This window comes from Gadus macrocephalus, chromosome 5 (genome assembly GCF_031168955.1).
Source record: "Gadus macrocephalus chromosome 5, ASM3116895v1".
NCBI classification, from domain to species: domain Eukaryota; kingdom Metazoa; phylum Chordata; class Actinopteri; order Gadiformes; family Gadidae; genus Gadus; species Gadus macrocephalus.
Genome location: NC_082386.1, coordinates 8,654,223 through 8,676,351, shown reverse-complemented (window position 1 = coordinate 8,676,351; position 22,129 = coordinate 8,654,223). Strand labels below are relative to the sequence as shown.

Here is a 22,129-nt window from a genome sequence, read left to right as displayed (position 1 = left end):
CCTCACGACATCTCAGCTTGTCCGAAGAACGACCGGCGACAACCTTCACGGCATTCAGCTCTCCAATCATTTAACCTTTTTAAACCTTGCCTCTGAGATCTCGGAGCAGCGCGAGAAGCCTAAACCGCCGGACCTGCTTAACAACCAAACCTTCTAAACCTTCCCTCCCGTCTCAGGCCAGCAACCAGACGGACCTGGAGAACTGGGTGACGGCGGTGCACTCGGCCAGCGCCTCCCTGCTGGCCAAGCGGCAGGGCAAGGAGGACACGGTGCGCCTGCTGCGTGGCCAGGTGCGCGGCCTGCTGCAGAAGGTGGACATGGACGGCAAGATGAAGAAGATGGCCGAGCTGCAGCTCACGGTGGTGGCCGACCCCAAGAACCGCAAGGCCATCGAGAACCAGGTGAGTGCACGGTCGTCCCTGATGAGAATAGGTGGCATCTTCTCTGAGGATTCCCCGAGGCCTTTTTATCTGAGAGTTTCCCCTGGCACATGCTGTACTGCAGCAGAACGCCATCGTAATGCAGGAGCTGTAATTCCATTCAACGTGCTCCCTGTTACTTAGTCTGACTTGATTATAAAACGTAGAGACAGGAGAAAGAGGTTGGTTGTTCTGCAGCCCTGAGCACCAGAGCGGGCTATCGGGTAGCTGTCACCACTCTGACAGTTAGCTGCACTGTAAAGTTATAAAGTGGTACAGTCCTATGAGGACAGGTTCGACAGTGTTCCCTGCCATTATTGAAATACATATTGATATATATATATATATATATATATATATATGAGTGGGCATCTTCTCCGTGTTCTCCTTCCACACACTGGTGAGGAGCTCTGGCACGCCACACACACACACACACACACACACACACACACACACACACACACACACACACACACACACACACACACACACACACACACACACACACACACACACACACACACACACACACACACACAGGACATAAGGCATGAAGACGTCAGAGGGCTGATGCATGGGTGGATGTTCTGTTGTGGGTTGTCCTTGTTTCATTTCCGAAGCTTAAAGGCACCCAGTGCAACTTTATGTAAACATTCAATGAAAAATAAACATTCAATTTCTAGTCTTTTTTACACGTAGTAAGTTTCAATAACTCCATACCATTACATATCGACATTCAAGGAGCAAAGATGAGACGTCGTTGTGTGGTGAGAACTGATAGAAAATCGTAAACAACAACAATCGCCGGTGGGGAGAAGCCATTTTTCCATTGACTGGAAGCCTGCTTTATTTATTGTAGGTTACAAAAAATAAAGAAAATGGCGGCATTGTTGTTGTTATCGATTTTGTATCAGTTCTCACCACACAACGACGTCTCATCTTTGCTTTTTTTAATGTAATGGTATGGAGTTATTGAAACTTACTACGTGTAAAAAAGACTAGAAATTGAATGTTTATTTTTAAGCCTCGAAAGTTGCACTGGGTGCCTTTAAGGGTAAATCTCTGGGTTTGCAGCGCCGGGCAAGAGCGAGGGAGTAATATAAATATATGAGTGACTTGTAGGTTTTTTCACTATTTTTGTACTATGTTGTATTATCTAGCTCCGCTGTAGGTTTTGGAATAAAACAAACCAAGAGTGGGGTAGGCCCTGTGAAACTGTATTCAGGGCTCACTACGTTGACCAGTGTAACCATATTTTTAAGATAGGTACATTTTCAACATCTTTTATTTTTTTTGTATTGAGAAGTCTCATCTGTCCTAGGAACAGTATCTCATAAAAAAACACTGGCAGGACCCTGGCATGCACCTGATCCGCCCCCGTCTCGCGCCCAGGGCAGCCCCGGCCCATCCACACACACTCAACAGGGTGCTCCACTTACTCTGATCCAGACGGGGCCGTCAGGGCGGCACAACGTCTGTCTGTTTGTATTTGATCCTTCTGGAGTGGGAGGAGGGGAGGTGGGGGGGATTCAAGTCGGAAAAAACATAAGTGGCCTAAACGCTGCGGCCCCAAGACGCTGTTCCTCAGTGGTGGGGGGGGGGGGGGGGGGGGGGGCTGTGCGGGGATGGGGGCCGCTGGGACTCCGGGGAGCAGCCAGCTCCCATGCCATCAGATGGAGGTTCCAGATGTTTCCTGGTAATGGATTCTCAACATGCATAATCCTCCTCTTCCTCCGCCTGCACCACGCTGCCTGGAGGGGGGGGGGGGGGGGGGGGTGGGGCTGAGCCTTGAGCGCCAGCCAGCGCAGCGCCTTGCTCTGGCCTCGCACAGCGGAGAGCCCGACCACAGGCGTGCCTCTCCTCTAGACTTGGAGATCAGGGACAGGGACTTCAGCCCACTTCATCATCACTCAGCTGCCCCCCCGCCTCCCTCTGGTCGCCCCAATCAGACGCCTCTGATTAGAGTAGGTCTCAATGGAGTCTAGAAGTGAGGTTTTGCATGAAAGGAGAATGCACGACTAGACTGCTACACTGTCCCTCTGATCTATATCGTTTATTTATACAAAGCTTTATAGAAGAGTGTGTGTGCGTGTGCGTGTGTGTGTGTGTGCGCGTGTTCCACACACACTAGATGCGCGGTTGGAGGGGGGTGTTGGGGGTTAAATCTGGTTGCAACTAGCCGGTACGCTCAGTCAGGGCGAACGGCGAGGCAAGCGGCTGTGGGACCAATGACAGGGTCAGGGCGAAGCCGGCATGGCTGGACCTCTGATAAGCGTGCCCTGAGACGGATGATGGATCTAAAGGTCTCTGCCTGCCGGCTGGGCCGACGGGGGCGGGGTGGTTTCCAAGCACTGAGAGGGGGCTACTTTGATCTCTCAACCACCCCCCCCCCCCCAAACCTTGACCCATGTTTACTGGAATCTGCACGAGCAAGACTTCTTTCTGAAGTTCGCTGCCCTTTGTGCACACACACGCACACACACACACTCAAGTACACACACATGATGGAGTTGCATTACAAAGGGGTTATCATGCATTAGAGTGCTCTCTCTGGGGCAGATGCAAGAGTGGGGAGGTAAGAAGAGATGAGCATCTATCGATGGAGAGACTGTGTTCCCGCTCCACTTAATGGATCTGAAATGAAACTTAAATACGTTTGTCTTTCCAGCCCAGATGGGCAGAGTCAGCCACATGGCTGCATTCACACATAGCTGCTAAACAACACAAATGTACAGAGATTACTCTCACAAGGGTTGTGAGACCATGTGCAATGGTTATATACAGGGGTTCTTATGATTGAATTCACCCAATGCGACAACTCTCCTAATGCTCGAAGTCTACAGTCTTTGTTGCTTATGATTGTTACTACTGCTATAGTTCCTCCCCTATACCTTCTTCGTCATACAACTCTCCTCATACAACTCTTGTGAACAGTGCAGTGGATTTCAAGATAAAATCGGAGGGTTTATGGACAAGTTTATGTGGGTTTTGGGCATAGTTAATTAAACCATTTCCTAGTTTTTTATTTACTGGGAATTGCTGGGAAATCATTCGGCAATCATTATGTAATGCATAGTTCAGTATTAACAGCTAATACTTCATTCAAACTCCCCCCTTATGATTTCATGCAACCACCTGCAGTATTCTCAACCTATGGTGTGGAAACGAAAGGTGCAGCTTGATAAGGAGAGCAGATGGGTCAGCTGTGCATTAGGCCCAGTATGTCGGGAGTACCTGGACCATAACTCTGTATAACGTGGATAATATCCTTCAACACAGGGTGTTTGAAATGTCATGCATCCATGTTCCCCACCACACACACACACACACACACACACACACACACACACACACACACACACACACACACACACACACACACACACACACACACACACACACACACACACACACACACACACACACACACACACACCTCACTGTGAGTCATCCCCAGCCATGGGGAGACTGATATCAGATTTTATTGAGAGTTAATAGGACATCTCTACAGGGTGCAGCATCATTTATTTATATTGTGGGTAAAAGATGGCATAGTGCTGCCTAATCCCTATTAAACCTGGTTGTTTTTAGGGCTGTATACATGAGAGGTCCTCATTACAGCGTGGGTCCCACCAAAAGAGGGAAGATTCCCCTGCTTTACAAGCTGGGAAAGCCAGAAGGGCGCATGTGTGTGTGTGTGTGCATTCATGAGACTGTGTGTGTGTCTGTTTTTTTTAAGTGCTCTCGTGCGCGTTCATGTAAATCCTATGGGATTAACGACGGTGGTCTGGGTTGTGACGTTTTATTATTGATAACCCAGGTACACACACACACACACACACACACACACACACACACACACACACACACACACACACACACACACACACACACACACACACACACACACACACACACACCCTAAAATACACCATCTCCCCCCCCCCACCCCCCACCATCAACATCTCCCTGCAGCCTTTCACATCTGTAAGCAATCGCTGCTTGATGGAATGCAGTCCTCTGACCTCAAGCCACCCCAACCCCCTCTAGATCACGACCTTACCGCGCCAACCGATGACTCCCCAACCCCATCACCCCCCAGCCCTTAACCGTCTCCATCAGTGTTGGGTTTATTGCATGTTGTGGAGTGTGTCTGGTTGACGGCTGGCTTAAGCAGCCTCCCCTGGCCCAAATCAGCCTGACTCGGGCCAGGTGAGCCTGCTTAAACCAGCCGTCAACCACACACACACACAAACAAGCATGTACTACATCTATTGGAAGGGTAAAGTTTTGCAGGAAAATGGGCCACTCTTAAAGTCTCAATCCGCCCTTTGACCTCCCTGAAACTCCCTAGTGTCCAGTCTGGGATTGATTAGGTATCTCGTGTTTTTTCCCTCGTCCCAGACCACACGTCCCTGACACTTGATCCCAGGTGTGGGAGTGACTCACAGCTTCCTCCCAACCCACTCCCACCCTAATCTGAACTCTGTGTGATCCCCCCCCCCCCCCCCCCCTCAGATCCAGCAGTGGGAGCAGAACCTGGAGCGCTTCAACATGGACCTGTTCCGCATGCGCTGCTACCTGGCCAGCCTGCAAGGCGGCGAGCTGCCCAACCCCAAGAGCCTCCTGGCCACCGCCGGCCGGCCCAGCAAGGCCGCGCTGGGACGCCTGGGCATCTTCTCCGTGTCCTCCTTCCACGCACTGGTGAGGAGCTCTTGCACGCTACACACACACGCTACACACAGACACATAAACACACACACACAGGACATAAGGCATGTAGACAACAGAGCAGCTAATGCATGGATTCTGTTGTGTGTTGTCCATGTTTCATTTCCGAAGCTTAAGTGTAAATCTCTGGGTTTGCAACGCCGGCCTAAGGCGGGGAATAATAGAAAGAACCTAAACACAGATCTCCCAGAGAGACAGTACCTAGCATTCAGAAGGGGGGGGGGATTTTGCCCACTTTCACGTTTTTAAATGGGTATAACATTGGGGTTGTAGCAAAGATTTTCCCATGGAGTGGATTACTCTATTGAAGGGGTCATTTAGCAGAAGCTTTGAAACCCGGGGACTAACGGATGCCGTGTCTGTAACCAGATCTGTTCGCGGGACGAGGCCACGCTGAGACGGAGGAGGAGGCGGAGCTCCGTGACGCTGGCGTCCCGGCAGCGCAAGCGAGGCCTCTTCTCGTCTCTGAAGGGCCTGGACAACCTCACCCTGAGAGGACGGGACAAGAGGCCCTCTGTGTCCCAGGTACGGACGTGGAAATGTACACACACATCCAGGAGCATAAACGGGGTCTCGTTTATGTTCCCCGGTGCACGCACGCGACACGCACGAGCGGAGATGGATGTGTAAAGCGTACACTCAGTCGCTTTACACGGGCGGTGCAACTGCCTCGTATTTACTGCAACAACAACAACCGGCGCAACACATGAGCTGGTCCTTGCTTGCTTGCATGTCTTGTCTGCAATGAGCGGCAAAACCCCTTTGTGCTAATTGCAGCCATGTTGACCATGTCGGGCTTCTTTGAATTGATTAGAAACACATTTCTAGTCCCCCCCCCCCTAACCCCTCTTAATGCAAGGCTCCCATCTATGGCAACACTATGGGACATTCCAAGCGCAGGTGCGGGAGGAGGGTAATCTTCCTCAGGTTAGTAATTAAACCCATCATGCCGGCTGGTTATTTATTTTGGCTGGAATCCCCCCCACCCCCCAGGTAGGACCCCACGTAGGACTAAGCCTGCTCCACTTAGGCGTTTATATGAGGATCTCTGTCCTGGGAAGCGCTCCTTCTCGAATCCTCTGAGGAAAATTTGACCAAGCTCTTTTTAAATTAAAGGAAGACCTTTTGTTTCTTTCATGGCAGTTTCGAAATGTTTGTGTATTGACAGTTGACACGTGGGGAAAACCCCAGTGCACCTCTGTTTCAGCCACAATCTCATCCGGTCTGCGTGTTTGTGTTTGTGTCGTTTTGCGTGTGCGTGTATGTGGATCACGTGCCGTCTCCCAGCATTTGAAGACAGCTTATCTCTGAGCTGGGAGCCGGTGGGGGCCAGCAGTGCTTCTTCCAGCTGGTGGGGACCCAGTGCGTGCCTGGTGGCGGTGCATCCCACTCGTGAATTATTAAGAACCATATGTGGTTCATGGCAGGCTCCACTCTCACCTCAGTCCCCAGCGGCCAACTAACGGGGCTAAATATTTCCCTGCCTTCGCTTTGGTTTTCGTCCCCCCTTTTTTTTCCTCCAATTTGTTTAGAGTGTTCTAATTGGGATCATCTATTTTTTTTTTCTCATCTAATTTAAGATTATGAATACATGCTAATGGCAAGCAAGTGCTTCAAGATAATTCTCCCACTCTGCACCTGCTGTGTCTATTCACTTTTTTCTCTCACACAGCTATATAATCACTTTCAATATACGTTTAATTAATGTGATCATTAATGTGAAGAAAATCAATCCATCCATGGATAATGAAATTATGGCTTCTGTTTATTGAAGATTTAGTTGCAATACGTGTCTGGAATTATTTAGCATATTGTTAGGTACCAGGAAACAAATCTGATGACTCAAGTGAAATAGATAGACTTCAGGTTCAATATGTTTGTGTGCCACAGGTTTATATATATATTCAACTGTCCATCGTGCCAAACATAAAATGACATACATTAAGCAAGATTTATTTCAACATTAATTCTACACTGCACCATTTCGCCAGGCACTATTCCATTCCATGGTGGCCAATCATTCAGATTCAGGCTCACTATAGTAGATCCACAGACGGACGCTTAGTGTGACCTTATAAGGCCCATGCTTGTGCTCTCTGTAGCAGAGATGTGTCTGAGTGGGATTTGGATGAAGGCCAGGCTGTTGCTATCACTGTTCTTCTCATGTCCATGTTCAGTGTCCCCAGGTGTGGACACCCCTACCCCTCCAAGACCCCCACATGTTTTATCCTTGGTATTACATGATATACTTTGTCCTCGAACCTTCTCACCCTTCTCCCTGTGGCGTTTCATCATCGTCAGCCATCTTGTGCGACGCTTTGCCTGTCACTTCTCTCTACGTCTCAGTCATTGAATCTGTCAAGCATGTTGGATACCAAAAAACGCCGTCATCGACCTTCCCTGTCCCTCCATTTATCGGCCTCTCTCGCTCTCTCTCTGTCTCTGCCTCCCTCTGTCTCTGCCTCCCTCTGGCTGTCTTTACTTATCCGTCTTCTTCTCTATCTGTTTGCCTCTTTTCACTATCTCTCCATCTGCCTCTCTTTGTCCCTCTCTCTGTCTCTCTTTCTGTCTCTATCTCCCCCTCTCTCGCTATCTCCCTCTCTTGCTACCTTTTTCTTCATGCCTGCCTCTCTCCCGACCAACCGGTTTCTCTCAGTGTTTACAAGCGGTCTACATACCCCCCCCCCCCCCCCCCCCGGACCCTCCCAGCATGCCTCTCTCTTCCCACATAGTCTCCAAGATACTGACTCATCCGTGTGTCGACACATAAACAAATCCCATTTACCCATAATGCACCCCTCTCTACCCCACCCGCCCGATCACTGTCTCCATCCCACATCCCCCCCTCCGTCGCTCTATATCCCCCCCCTCCCTGCGCCTCTCATTCCGTTTCCCCCCCCCCCCCAACAAAGGTAAACGTTGTTACCTTGACGACGGAGGAGCGGTGGGAAGTAGGCCAACGTAAAGGACTGGGGGATTTGCTGCTGATGTGGGGTTAGCTAAATGGGTTCTAAAATTAGCTTTAGGGCTTTCACGGCAAGGCATCGCTATTTCCGTCGGGTTTACAAATATACCTCTCCCGCTGGGAGGGAGGAAGAACCAGGTCGTAGTTCAAGACCAGTGGATCCCTGGTGCTTCAGGAGTGGTGTGAGTGTGTGTGTGTGTGTGTGTCAGTGTGTGTGTCAGTGTGTGTAGAGCGATGTTTTTCGTTTTATCATCGTGGCTAATAAAATCGTCTGGTGTTGAGATGGAGTGGGGAAGCTCTCCTTCTCTCGCCACCATCTCTTTCATCTCTCTGCCCACAGGCACAGGCGAAAAAGGAAACACACACACACACACACACACACACACACACAGACACACAGAGACACACAGAGACAGACTGGCTCAGGCGAAACACACACAGAGACGGGCTCAGTCGAAACAGGCACAGGCAAACACGCACAGACAACGGCACAGGCAAACCGCCCACGCACATGGTCAAACACACCAATCCTATTACAACCTCTGGACCATCAAAGCCTACAGAGTCCATGTGGTAGCTCTATCAAACCTCTGCTCACATAGTTTCTAATTAGCTGTATAATAGCAGTGTATGCATGTGCGCATGTTTGTCTGATAATGTGTTGCCGCAGGTCGCCGGGTGCTTAATTACATCTGAGTCACGGTGTGGGGTGCCCTCATGTCTGTCTCACCGTCTGTCCGTACGTCTTTTGTTCCAGATCTTCGAGAGCACCAGCGGAGGTCAGCCCTACTGCCTACCCCCTGCCGAGGTGAGAACTGGCTCATTATTATTGATGCTGCAGCACTCTCGTTAACGTTCTAATGAATGAATGAGGAATGGACCCAATGCAAACCAGAGATGTTTTTTTTTTCCAGCAGATGCAGGAGCTTGCCTTCTCTCACTTGGACCTCTTTGGTCTTTCATGGGTTTTGATGTGAGCGTGTAATGACATTCTTCACAGGCACACACACACACACACACACACACACACACACACACACACACACACACACACACACACACACACACACACACACACACACACACACACACACACACACACACACACACACACACACACACACACGTGCCGCATGTACGTTTTGCACATCAGACAGTGTCTGTATTACTCCAGCGGGATCAAAGCACATTTTATCTGTTTATCTGCAGGTGTCGGGCAAAGGGACAGACAGCGTGCCTAAAGTGATTTGATTCACCTAGTCTGCTCCCAATGGTGTGCTGGAAACCAAGTTCCAATATACAATTTAAATGCAGCCTTCGACGTGTGTGTGTGTGTGTGTGTGTGTGTGTGTGTGTGTGTGTGTGTGTGTGTGTGTGTGTGTGTGTGTGTGTGTGTGTGTGTGTGTGTGTGTGTGTGTGTGTGTGTGTGTGTGTGTGTGTGCTTTTCGGCTTTGGGTTTTCCGTGTGAATTTGTGGAGCATGATGTTTTTCTGTCTGAGAGGGCAGACCTAACAAGTACACCAGTCTGTTACATGGATGTGTGTACACATTCTCTGGTCTCACAGAGAAGTCGTTGTCCCAGTCTTCCTCTAGCAACCGCCTAATTTCCATGTCCTACTAGAAGGCCATTTTGTTTTTGCTCTCGCGGTTTGCCACTCTTATAGTCGTGCACAGTAGACACTGCAGCAACAGGTACAACTTGGCTCTGCAATTTTGTTCTTTGTTCTGTTGAAGTCCATGTGGCCATATCCCCATCTGGTCTTGTCAAAACTAATGAGTTTGATCCGCTTAGTTTTTATTTTCACTGATTTGATACCCCAGCTCTACCCATTCGATAAGGGTATTTGGTTAACTGAGTCTCTGTGAGCTCCGCTCCCGCATGACTTTGCCGGATTAAAGCGGCGCAGACTGTGACGTAAACAAGCAGTAGCGCTGAGGATAATGATGTCACTCTTCTTTACACAGCTTAGTGTCCCTTTGAACACGTCGCTCTCTCCTCCAAATTTGACTTTGTTTTGGTGAGCCAGAATGTGTAGCCCGGGCCTGGGATCCCTGGTGATGTGCTCGGGATTAAGAGTCTTGAAGAGACCTGAAAGTAGTGGAGAGGAGAGAGATGGCTGAGAAACATAGGGTGAGACTGGGAGAGAGGGAGTGCTACTATCGATCCTTGTTCCTGTGTGGCGTCACGCTCCCTGCTGTGGTCCTCCTTTGGATGCCTCAAATCCCCATGACGACTCCATCAGCCAATCATCTTGCCCTAATGCCTCAAAGTGGAGTCAAGTGAAGGGCATGCACTTGTGTGTGAGAATCTATGTACCAAGCAATGCAGAAGCAGACCCCTGCATGTCGGTGGCGTATGGGTGTCATTAATTAGCATCTATGCGTGCAGCGGAGGTATCCGTCCAGGGGATCTGTTCAGTCGGGCATTGGTGTAACCCACTGGGGTGAGGGAGTCATGGTCTTGCCGTCACCCTGCCTCGGTGATGAATTCTGCATACTGTGTGCAGCGTCTGTAGGGGATTAGGAACAGGGCTGAATCTTTTTACCACTGCGGCCTCGGGGACCCCAGCTATAATCCTCTATGAATACAGTAATACCCGTTCACAACCCTTTTCACAGACCCCGGGCAAACCAGCAGCTCAATTAGTTTTGACGCCTCACTTATGCACCGAAATATATATACGGAAATGAAATGTTCAGACCATGGGAGTGAGGTTCAGACTTTTTCTGACGTTGTACGTGCAGTCCTTAAAATCCATGACTTATGCAAGTTTGTTTTTGTGGAAAGTCAGGACTGGTGGGAATGTAACTAAGCCTGGGTTAGCCTATAGGCTTCAGGATCCCATGCATTGAAACTTGTTTGTTCTCTGTCTAGCGCAGACTGCTGTAACTATGCTATCTATGCTCCACACTTCCTACAGTCGTCCACTACCCATGAGCTCTGCTCTTTGTGACCACTATGACCCCAAACATGGTGGAGCCACCGATCCCCAAAAGGGTGGGGGGGGGTGGGTGTGTGTGTGTGTGTGTGTGTGTGTGTGTGTGTGTGTTTCTGTCTGTCACCCCATGCGTTAAAGAGGAAGTCAGTTGGTGTTTCGAGGAAATGAGGCGTGAATCTCCTTTTAACAGACTTAATAGCGGGAAATGAGAATGAGCGAAAATGACCCATGACTATCATAGCCTTGCTTGTTTATAAGGTCTGGGTCGCACAGTTGCTAAGGTCCTTACCAGGCAACACTGTCTTATTTATTTTCTTCCACCATGGTCACCAAATGTCTGCAACCTCACAGTCCATCTTTAGAATCTACCGGGCGGGGCCACGCGTGTTTGTGATTATTTCCATACACTGACCAGAGAAAGACTAGACTCTTCCATACGCTCTTGCATATAACATGCTGCTTCTTATTTCCCCCCTCGTCCGGTGGCTAGGTAAATCATACGCAAACACACCTAAATCACACACACACTCACTCACACACACATAGGCCGATACCCCAGACACCCCTGTGTCTTGGCAGCCCTCAGTGGAACAATGCTACAGGCTACCGTCGGACCGCCCATGGTCTTCCAGACCCTGAAAGAGAGCACAGTTAGTCAGCCACCGCGGGCCAATCGGGGATCGTGGTGGCTTCTACTTCTGTCCATCCGTGCCCTAAATGTGGAGAGATGACCTCATGATTCCACACTTGTGTCGGAGACTGGTTGGTTTTTTAAGCAGCACTCTTGTTTGTCCAGAAATAGCAAGGAAAGTTGGTTTTTTTATAGAACATGGCGAGCCGTTGGCGCGTGGCTTGTTTTGGCCACCACTCGGATGTGTCGGTCAGCCAAGGGGAGTCGGAACATCAGGGTTGCCCTGTTGGTTGGTTTTTGCCTCGTCACCCCTGGGCCGAGGAGGTGGAGCAGAACATTGGGTGGCTGTCCTCACCAGGAGGTGTGTCACGGAAGGTTGATGAAGTCCGCTGACGCTGTGTGTTTGTGGAGCCAGTGTTCCACGGCCTGAATCAAAGAGGGCTCAGTTTAACAGGCTAGGTAATTAATGGTTTCAGTTGGAGCAGGGGGGCCAAGGGGGTAGTCATGTCTCTTAGAGAGTTCCTGTGCGTTTTTAAATTAGTTACCCCACCCTGTTTTTACAAACACATGGATCACACAGTGACTGAATCCATTGGACACTCGCTCACTCACTCACTCACTCACTTACAGAGAGAGACAGAGAGAGACAGAGAAAGAGAGACAGACACTGACTCGCACAAAGAGACAGACAGACAGACAGACAGACTCACTCACTCATCTGTTGTGGTCTAGCTCTTCAATTGCATGAGCGCAGCACCTTGGTGGCCTGGCCACTAAGGCAGTCCTCCCTCTTGATCTCGTACCTCCTCTCAGTGGGATAGTGTGGTGCAGACGGTTCCCGTCCATAGAGCTAAATAGTGGATTGCTTCTTCACGCTGTGTGCGCGGGTTTTCAGACCCCCTGGAGGCTGTGGTCCGGCTTCGGCGTCTCCGCTAGCCGCCAAATGCAAAATGGTGACTCTCTCTTCCGCAGAGTCACACAGTCGCAACCAGGAGACGGTTATAAGTGGTCTAGTGGTGTGGGGGCTCCGGCGGTTAGCCACTGTTAACGGCCCTCCGTACCCCCCGACCAAACCACACCGTTAATTGCCACAGAGAAATGTTTTCACTTCAAAGACTCCCACTGATTTATTTATTTTTCCTTTTTTGTGTGTGCTATTGCAGGGGCTAGGCAATTATGTTCCGTGGATCATCATCAAAGCACCCTACGAGCCGGTTCTTTATAAATACTCTCTGAGTACAATGGTGGTCTCCCCACTTTCTTTCCAGTCAACGGTGTGGTAGCCATTACTAGTTGATCTCGGATCCAGCAGTACCTAGATCTGAAGTTAAGTCTGAGTTGGGAGACTTGCCATTAGCTAATCTGTAACTGCAGCTGGTCAACTAAATGGCTAGAACCCAAAGCTGAAGTCTTGGGAGGCAGAATTGTGGCTCGTATCACAGATGCTGCCGTGCTCTTTTAACCCGCCAATGGATCCGCAATCAGATCTGCAGCGTACAGCATGATTATAGACTATTTATGTGGCGTCTGCGTTGTCAAATGATTTTGTGAAAGGCCGATTGTGTGACTTGTCAACGCTGTTTGCCTAAGCCACCGTATCTAGGCACTGTATTTTAGACTAATGGACTTGCATTGATTTGTTTGCTCTCTCACCCTCACCCCCTCCCCCCCTTCTCTGTCCATCTGTCTCTCTGACTCTGTCTCCCTACGTATCTCTGTCTCTCTCTCTGTCTCTCTCTCTGCCTCTGTCTCTCTGCCTCTGTCTGTCTCTCTGCCTCTCTCCGTCTCTCTCTCTGTCTCTCTGCCTCTGTCTCTCTCTCTGTCTCTCTGCCTCTGCCTCTCTCCGTCTCTCTCTCTGTCTCTCTGCCTCTGTCTCTCTCTCTGTCTCTCTGCCTTCGTCTGTCTCTCTGCCTCCGTCTCTCTCTCTGTCTCTCTGCCTCTGCCTCTCTCTCTCTCTCTCTCTCTCTCTCTGTCTCTCTGCCTCTGCCTCTCTCTCTGTCTCTCTGCCTCTGTCTCCCTCTCTGTCTCTCTGCCTCTGCCGCTCTCCGTCTCTCTCTCTCTCTCTCTCTCTCTCTCTCTCTCTCTCTCTCTCTCTCTCTCTGTCTGTCTCTCTGCCTCTGCCTCTCTCTCTGTCTCTCTCCCTCTCTGTTATTTCCACGCTGCCCCCTCCCTCCTCCTGTTTCTCCCTCCTTCTCCCCCTGCTCCTGTTGCAGAGGCTGGACGTGCTGACCAACATCTACTCCATGTCGCCCCCCGAGGGCGGCGTCTGGGAGAGCAGCAGTGGTAGCGCTGGCAGCGAGGCACTGGCTCATGTCCGCACGCCGGACGGTCTGACACTCCAGCTGCCCATCAGGGCTGACCTCACCGCCGCCCAGCTCCTGGCGTCGGCCTGCAAGGTATCAAACGCACCCCAGACCACCCGAAAGCACCTCCGGATGTACCTCAAAACTGCATGGTGGCGGTTTTCTCTGTGTTAGGTTGACTTTAACAACTAGAAAGGATGAGATATTTGTGTTGACTTATGCATAGCGGTGAACAGCATACGACATTCTGACCGAATCGGTTTCTCTGCTATAAACAACCAACGTTTTTAGATATGTACTTTGCCTGCCTCTTCAAATGCAATATAGCACTCGTCGGTTATACACGAGGCAAACGGGAATTGATTTATTGGACATAATTTGGGTGTTTCACTCATAGCACAGGGCCATTTGTGTTTCACGAGCTAATCCACTCCGGCCACTCGTCTTGATTAAACAGCGAGCCCAGCCCCGCCCTGACACCCGCCTGCGTCCAACAAAAGGACTGCAACAAAAAACTCACACAAAGCCAACCATATGTCATCATCACCTGACCTCGTCCTTTTCTAATTGTATGCACACACACAGACGCATACACGCACGGACGCGCACACACGTCTGGCCACTTGAGTATTACAAATGGCTTCTTGTTACCTGGCGTGGAATCAATGAGCAATTCGGCCGCTTCTGCAGAATTGGGTCCGGGCCGCAGCTGTCGGGGCTCGGTGCCGGTGTGTGACGTACGAATGTGTGTCTGTGTGTGTGGTTCGCTCACCGTGGGGCCTGTTTTGTGCTCCAGGTGAAGCAGCTGGACGCGGGCCTGCACGGCCTGCGACTACACGGCCCTACGGGACGGGCGGAGGAGGGCCGGCTGCTGGCCCCCGACGAGCTCCTCCAGGACACTGTGAGCAGGGGGCCCTGATTTGTATTTCTCGGGGGTATTTTCTGCTTGGTTATTCAGCAGACACTTGCTGTGAATTCAGATGCATGTCCCAAAGGAGCTGGTAGGGGGTGAGGTACCTGGGCTAGGCTGAGGTATCGAACCCAGTAACTTTTGGCTGGGAGTCAGATACCCAGAAAAATGCACTTTCCTGCCACCCCCCTACCCCATGATCAACTGCTACACACACACACACACACACACACACACACACACACACACACACACACACACACACACACACACACACACACACACACACACACACACACACATTAGTCTTCTCATTACTGTGCTTCATTACACACCGTTTTCCCTCCCGTGCTCTATCTTCCTCCCGCCCCGGTGGCTGGCTGCACTGTGCTCAGATCTGTCAACTCAGCTGTGCTCCTCCCGTCTCCTTGCAGATGTGCGATCGTCTGGAGGTGGTCCCCTTGAACGTGTTCAATCTGCACATGAGGAGACCCAGCGGCACGGGAGACTTTGGTGAGCTGTCTACCGCACAGACCGAACCGAGGGAGTGGGGGCGCGTGATCTGTTTGAGTCTGTACCTGCAGCAGTCGTCCACCGGCTGACTGTCTGTGTCTGCTTCCTGGCCACCAGGTTTCGCCGTGACGGGCCACATCGACGCGCAGAAGAACAGCAGGATCTTCGTGAACGAGGTGCTCCCTGACGGACTGGCCATCGACAAGGGTACCGTCCGAAAATGATATGCCTCCATGACCGGCTCTTTGATTTCAAGCAACTTGCCTTGCTAAAGTGTGTGTGTGTGTGTGTGTGTGTGTGTGTGTGTGGGTGTGTGGCCTGCTCATATTTGTATCTTTCAAAGGGGAGACTAATTGGAATGACTTTATACACAAGTGCTTAACAGGCCTTCCCTGGGCATGTGTGTGAACGTAGATGTAGATATGAACGTAAGATGAGTTTATCCACACTGTGAAATAATTAGCAGAGCGCAAGCGATGGTCAACCGTCCAATACACACACACACACACACACACACACACACACACACACACACACACACACACACACACACACACACACACACACACACACACACACACACACACACACACACACACACACACACACTCTAAATGTGTTTAAGGGGTGCTCGGTAGGGCAGATATGATTAGGAATGATCTTGATGCTGAATTGAGGAGCGGGTCTCCTCTTGATGATGTCGTGTATATACTGTATATCATATCCGTGTGTGTGTCTCCAGGTCTGCGGCCGGGCGATGAGATCCTGGTGCTGAACGGTCGCTGCGTGTCGGGTCTGGACCTGGTGCTGATCCAGACGCTGTTCGCAGAGCAGCAGCTCAGCCTGAGCCTGAGACGGGACGTCCTGCCCACACAGCCCCCCGCCCCCCCTCACGACGCCTCCTCGCCCCCGCGGCCCAAACTGGAGGTGCCGACCCCGCACCAGCACCAACGGGCCAAGTCAATCTCAGGTCTGTTGTGGGGATTTATCTCCAATAGATTTACCCTGCACACACACAAGCACACATAAACACACACACACACGCACACGCACACGCACGCATGCATGCATGCATGCACGCATGCATGCATGCAGCATCACGGAAAACCCGTTCACTGTTTAAAAACAATGACCTCAAAAACATCTCTTTTCATTAGACGAGGAGGAACAGCACGCGTCCTCTGCTTTTGGATCAGGTCAAGTGTGACTTCTTCACTTCCTCTGAAAGGATAGAGTCACACAAACAGCCCCTTATTAGCGGTTAAAAACAGCCCAGTCGAGGTGACATGTCACAGCTCTCTGTGTCACCGCTGCCCCAAAGCAGCATCAGATGGAGGGGGGAGAGAGAGACGCCAGCTCTGGCCGGACATGGCTCATTAGCGGTGCCAATTTGCAGTCCAGTGTTGGCTCGCTTCGGGGGTTGTATTTGCCGGTTTGAGGTAAAAAAGCAAGGTCACCGACGTAGCTAGATGGAACAATGGAGGAAGAGAACCGCGATGGCGACGTGGTTGAGGAGCCTCTTTGCACCGTTCAAGCCGAGCCGCCGGTCGTTGACGTCAGCCGGCCCCGGTTCTGAAGGTAGGCCAGTGCCCTGGCAAGTACCTTCAAATAAAAAGCGTCTCTGCAGAATATAAACAAACATATTCATAGTCTGATGCCAGGCGTTTGTTCAGAGACTCAGTAAACATGACCGATTTCACTTCACATCGTTAAGCTTCAGCTAGTAGATTTCCTGCATCTGTTTCCTCCTTCCGCAACACATGACATGGAAACAGTCCGATAATTCACGCATTCATTGCACGTGTCAAAGACGTCATTTTGCACTGCGATACGTTTTGTTGGGAGAACTAAAGTTTAAAGAAATCGATGACGATAACCCTAAAGGCCGCCTGAAGTTTGCCCCTCTTCCTCTAGAGGGAGCACTATCCCATGCGGGCTCTTCAGCAGGCAAGAAGGCATTATCAGTTTACCCTGAAACAGAACACGTGCAAATAACTTTGAAACTCTGCTGCAATAAGAAATAAGAAACATAAGAAATTTTTAATGGGATCATTTATTTATATTTATATATATCTACAGTCTATATCTTTATATCGTTACATCTATATTTATATAATAACATAATAAAACATATTTATTTTCAATTTCCTTTCTACCCATTGTCATTCAGCCGTATCCATAATTCTGTTCATGTAATAATGTTTCACATCTCAGTAATCATCTTTCATCATTGTTTCATTAGTGCTCCTTGTTTTTCATCATCACAAACACATTTTCAAGCCAAACCTCCCATTCAGTTGTTCAATAACTGATGTAAATTATGATTTATATTTAAAATGAGAGTAGTTGGAATTGCAGAGAAGGCAAGATGAAAGAAATGATAATAAACACAGAAGAAGCGGACATTTTTGAGTTGCTGCCCTGTGAAGCCAATAAGAAACGCTGATTAGTGACAGGTGGAGACATGCTGACACACGCAAACACACGGCAGGGTCTGGGTTCATATGCAGAAACCTTAATTCACACCGCCTCTTAATTCAAACCGCCTCTCTCTCTATCTCTCTACCACAGATGTGCTGAGTGATGGTGGTGAATCCCTGGGCCTGGAAAACGGACACAGGCCTGTTCAACACAGCAAGGTAAGGTGTTAAGGTGTGTGTGTGTGTGGTGTGTGTGTGTGTGGGGGGGAATTATCACTAACTACTTGGACATCAAGAGAGAGTAGTCACATGGGTCCTCGATACATCACTGTGTGTGTGTGTGCGTGCGTGCAGAGCAGCTGGGAAAGCTGTCATGTGCAGGCCTCTTTCAAGCTGCCCCTTCCTGGTAGCAGGTTTAAACAAACACAGACAGACAGACAGACAGGCATGCATAAACACACACAATGTCAGGTAAACAATGAAAATATCAGGAAGAGTTTATTAACGTTGGATGTCACGCATGTTGTTTTCTTTGTGTAGCCTTTGAATTGTTTGTTGCGTGTGTCTGTTAGTTTGTGGCTAGTGTGATGTCGCCTCAGTAATATGATTGTCATTGCAAGTTGAATCGCAGACATGAGGAAGAAATGTAAATAAAATAGCCTTACGAATCATTAGCTTGACAAACACACTAGTACTGTGTTTACGGCCCATTCCTGCTATTCTGCTCTGGACAGTCACGGCTCCACTGAGCTGGACCCACGTCCTGAGTTGGTCCGAATTACATCTGATCCAATGGCCTAAATCTAACCCTGCAAAAAAACACTTCACTTTATCTACACTAAAGGCCTGCCGTCCACCTTTGTGAAAGCGTGTGCGTTTAGTGTTAAACGAGTATTCCCCCTCCTGAGCAGTAAATAACAACGGGATAGAAGTCCTTAAAGCCAGAGGCTCGTGTCCCGCTGGGTTCATGAGCCTCGGTGTTATGCTAATGAACAAAATGCGCATGCAGTGCTTGAGGATGCTACATGCTATCGCCTCCATCATCTGCCTCTAGGTGTGTGTGTGTGTGTGTGTGTGTGTGTGTGTGTGTGTGTGTGTGTGTGTGTGTGTGTGTGTGTGTGTGTGTGTGTGTGTGTGTGTGTGTGTGTGTGTGTGTGTGTGTGTGTGTGTGTGTCTGAGGGCTGCCCATGTTGTCCGTCACAGAGTGTATTAAAGTCTGGAGGTGGAGCCGCTGAGTGTTTGACCCGAGGGTCGCCCGGCAGGTGAATTAAGAAGGAATAAAGGAGCTTTACCTCTCCATCCTCGCTTTCTCTCTCTTCGCCTATGTCTTTCTATCTCTCTCTATCTATCGGCTCGGCCTCTCCTCCTCCCTCCCCCTCTCTCCCTCCTTTTGTCTGTTCAGCTCCGTGACTCAGTCCCCCTGTGCTGTGATCTGCACTGCAGCAGCAGCGTGGCTACTGCTGCTCCTCTCCCAGCCTCTCGTCTTCTACTAGGCTGTGTGTGTGTGTGTGTGTGTGTGTGTGTGTGTGTGTGTGTGTGTGTGTGTGTGTGTGTGTGTGTGTGTGTGTGTGTGTGTGTGCGCGCGTGCGCAAGGTTGGAAAAAGGTGGTGTGTGTCTGTGCGGGTGACCATGCCGTTTCTTCCATGTGTGTTTGCTGATGAGAGAGAATGCGATGAAAGGTTTATGTGCCAATCGCTCCCATCACAGCCTGTAAAAGCACACGCATCATGCGTAATAAAGATGATAAAGCAGTAATGGGAGACATGGGTGTCCTGATGTAGACTGCTGATGTCACCGTGGAGGGAGGTAATGTGGTTTATCGTTGGAAAGTGAAAAATTCTCCGCTGCTGCTACTGCTGTTGTTGTTGTTGTTGCCGAGTGTAAAGCATGGTGCGCTTTGGCTCGAGAAGGTGCAGCGACCGCAGACACACAGCCAATGGAGACGGATGGGGACAGAATGGCTGGTTTCAAGGCTGTTCACACAACAGTCGCCATTGCCTACTGCTGATTAATTGGTCCGGCGCATTCCAATTTGTGCTTATTACCAGAGGTGTGTGTGTGTGTGTGTGTGTGTGTGTGTGTGTGTGTGTGTGTGTGTGTGTGTGTGAGTGTTTGTGTGGCGCCTGTGGTAGAGAGATGAAAGAGGGGGGTGGAGCTGCTTACTAAGCAGAGTTAACAGCAGCCGTCACCAGTGGTCTATTGAATGAGACTGTATGAGTGTGCGGGTTGGCTTAATAATACGCATGTTGGCTGTACCGCAGCATGCTAATAGATTAACACTGTGTTATAATACCATTACGGGCTCAAAGAATCGATTCTGAGAAGGAGACCACTGCATCTGCCTAATTCCTCGAGTCAATGTCACTTTACATTGATTGGAGGTGCTAATGCTGTTTTGGTCAAGTAATAGGGAAAATGTGTTATTTATTGTTCTCTGAACAATGATAATCCTGCTGTTGGAATTGTTCACTGGCCGACTAATCTCTCAGACTTCCCAAAGGGACAGACTAGATTACGGTTTGTTATTGTTTGGAGAAGAGGTTGGCAGATCAATGACACACACACATGCACACACGCGTGCGTCGCACACACAAGCACAATCACCTGGACGCGCGTAAACACGCACAATCACCTGGACACACATAAACACACAAGCGAGTGTACACACACATACAAACAGACAATCACCTGAACACACATACGCACACAGTCACACTAGACCACCTCAAGTAGACAGATTGCATACACGGGCGCTGGGGGAAATCTGTCTTGGTCCGATCCCATCACTTGCCCCCCCTCCAACGGAGTGCCTCTGATGTGCACGTGCACACGTGCACGTGCACACGTGCACATGCACACACTTGCAGTGTGCGTGCCCTGCACAGATGGCCCATATCAGCACACTACCCTGGTTGTAGCCATAGCTGAATGGTGTCCATGTGAGAATGTTAATGGTCCTTTGGAGCATTACTGTGCAGTTTTTAATTTGCTGTCATTATTAGAACTGGCTCAAAATGACATCAGTGGGATTCCTGAGGGTTAATGGTTAATTGATCTCATTATGCCCCTGATTGCAAACTATTCCGGTCTTTTTAGCTGAGTGATGGAAACGGTTTAAAGAGCATGACCGTGACCGAGACCTTCTTCCTCTGTCCCTGTCAAGAACAGAAGAAGGACACTGACTTGTTCGAGTTGCTGGTGATGTGTTTTTCCTGTCGCGTGTCTCCGAGATGGGTACAGACTCGCATGATACCTCTAAAATACACTTCAATGGGTCTTCTGAATAACGCACAGTGCCGCTCCAAAACCTTGGTGTCTGAGGTGTGTCTAACACTTCTGGGACAGTGTGACGACGGGACAAGTTAAAATATTCAGTAGGGTCTTTTTTTTCTTTCGTTTTTTACAACTTCAAAAGATCCATCAAATGTCCCTCGACATTGTGCATGACTGTCTTCTCTTACTACCTCTCTTACTACCTCAATGCCGGGTTTATGTGAGGGTGACGTCCCTGAAGTTATGGACTCCTGCGACACAAAACTGACAATCTCTCCCTCCAGTTCACACATGCACTCTATCCTACTGTTTGTGTGTGGGTGTTTGTTTCATGACTAAGCCAGTCAGTCGCCATATGGCCCTAAGCAGACTAATCATCTGAGCTTAATGCTGTTAATGCTAGCGCTAGCCGGCCCCTGACTCAGTCCGTCTGGCTGTAAACAAGAGGGCCGGTGTACACCAGAGCAGAGGGATAATGCGCGGCCCCCGGGGACGCCCGGACACGGCATGACCCAAACCAGCACGCCATGGTGCACAGGAAGCCGCCCGACGCCCCCTCCAACACCCGCTCTGACGCCACGGGTGTAACCCGTCCGGATCCGAACGGTGACCAAGAGCCCCCGGGACCTCGCGTGTGCCTCAGCGCTGTGACGGAGCTCTTTACGCGGGGCCGGTCCCCAGTGCGGGCCCCCCGCTCCCTGGTAGCCGTGCGCTGGTCAGGGCGGCCCCCCGAAGGCGGCGGCGGCGGCGAGGCGGCCGGGGAGGGGGGTCTCTTCTTGGCCCGGGCGCCGCTGGCCCAACGCAGGCTGCTGAAGGACAAGCTAGCCGGCATGGTGCAGGACATGGCCGCCTGCCTGACCTGCGGGACGCACGCCGGGGCCGGGGACGACCACAGGGTAACTATGGGCTCCAGGAGGAGGCTCTCTGGGCGTCGGAGGGCTGAGGTGTCGACCTGCTTTCATTCTGTAAGATTGGTGTTGTGTTGGGAGTCCGATGGTTGAGACGGCCGTGTCATTTGAATTCCT

At 50.2% G+C, this 22,129-nt stretch overlaps 1 protein-coding gene across 1 annotated transcript in view; it reads left to right on the top strand.

Moving 5' to 3' along the window:
- The window catches only part of tiam2a (TIAM Rac1 associated GEF 2a), a 54,672-nt gene that overhangs the window by 12,873 nt on the left and 19,670 nt on the right, over positions 1–22,129 (top strand). The window contains exons 6-15 of the mRNA XM_060052030.1: positions 177–401; positions 4,938–5,123; positions 5,520–5,675; positions 8,873–8,923; positions 13,899–14,081; positions 14,785–14,889; positions 15,333–15,411; positions 15,529–15,618; positions 16,154–16,381; positions 17,983–18,050. Coding sequence (XP_059908013.1) covers positions 177–401; positions 4,938–5,123; positions 5,520–5,675; positions 8,873–8,923; positions 13,899–14,081; positions 14,785–14,889; positions 15,333–15,411; positions 15,529–15,618; positions 16,154–16,381; positions 17,983–18,050 — 1,371 coding nt within the window. The remainder of the gene's footprint in view (positions 1–176; positions 402–4,937; positions 5,124–5,519; positions 5,676–8,872; positions 8,924–13,898; positions 14,082–14,784; positions 14,890–15,332; positions 15,412–15,528; positions 15,619–16,153; positions 16,382–17,982; positions 18,051–22,129) is intronic.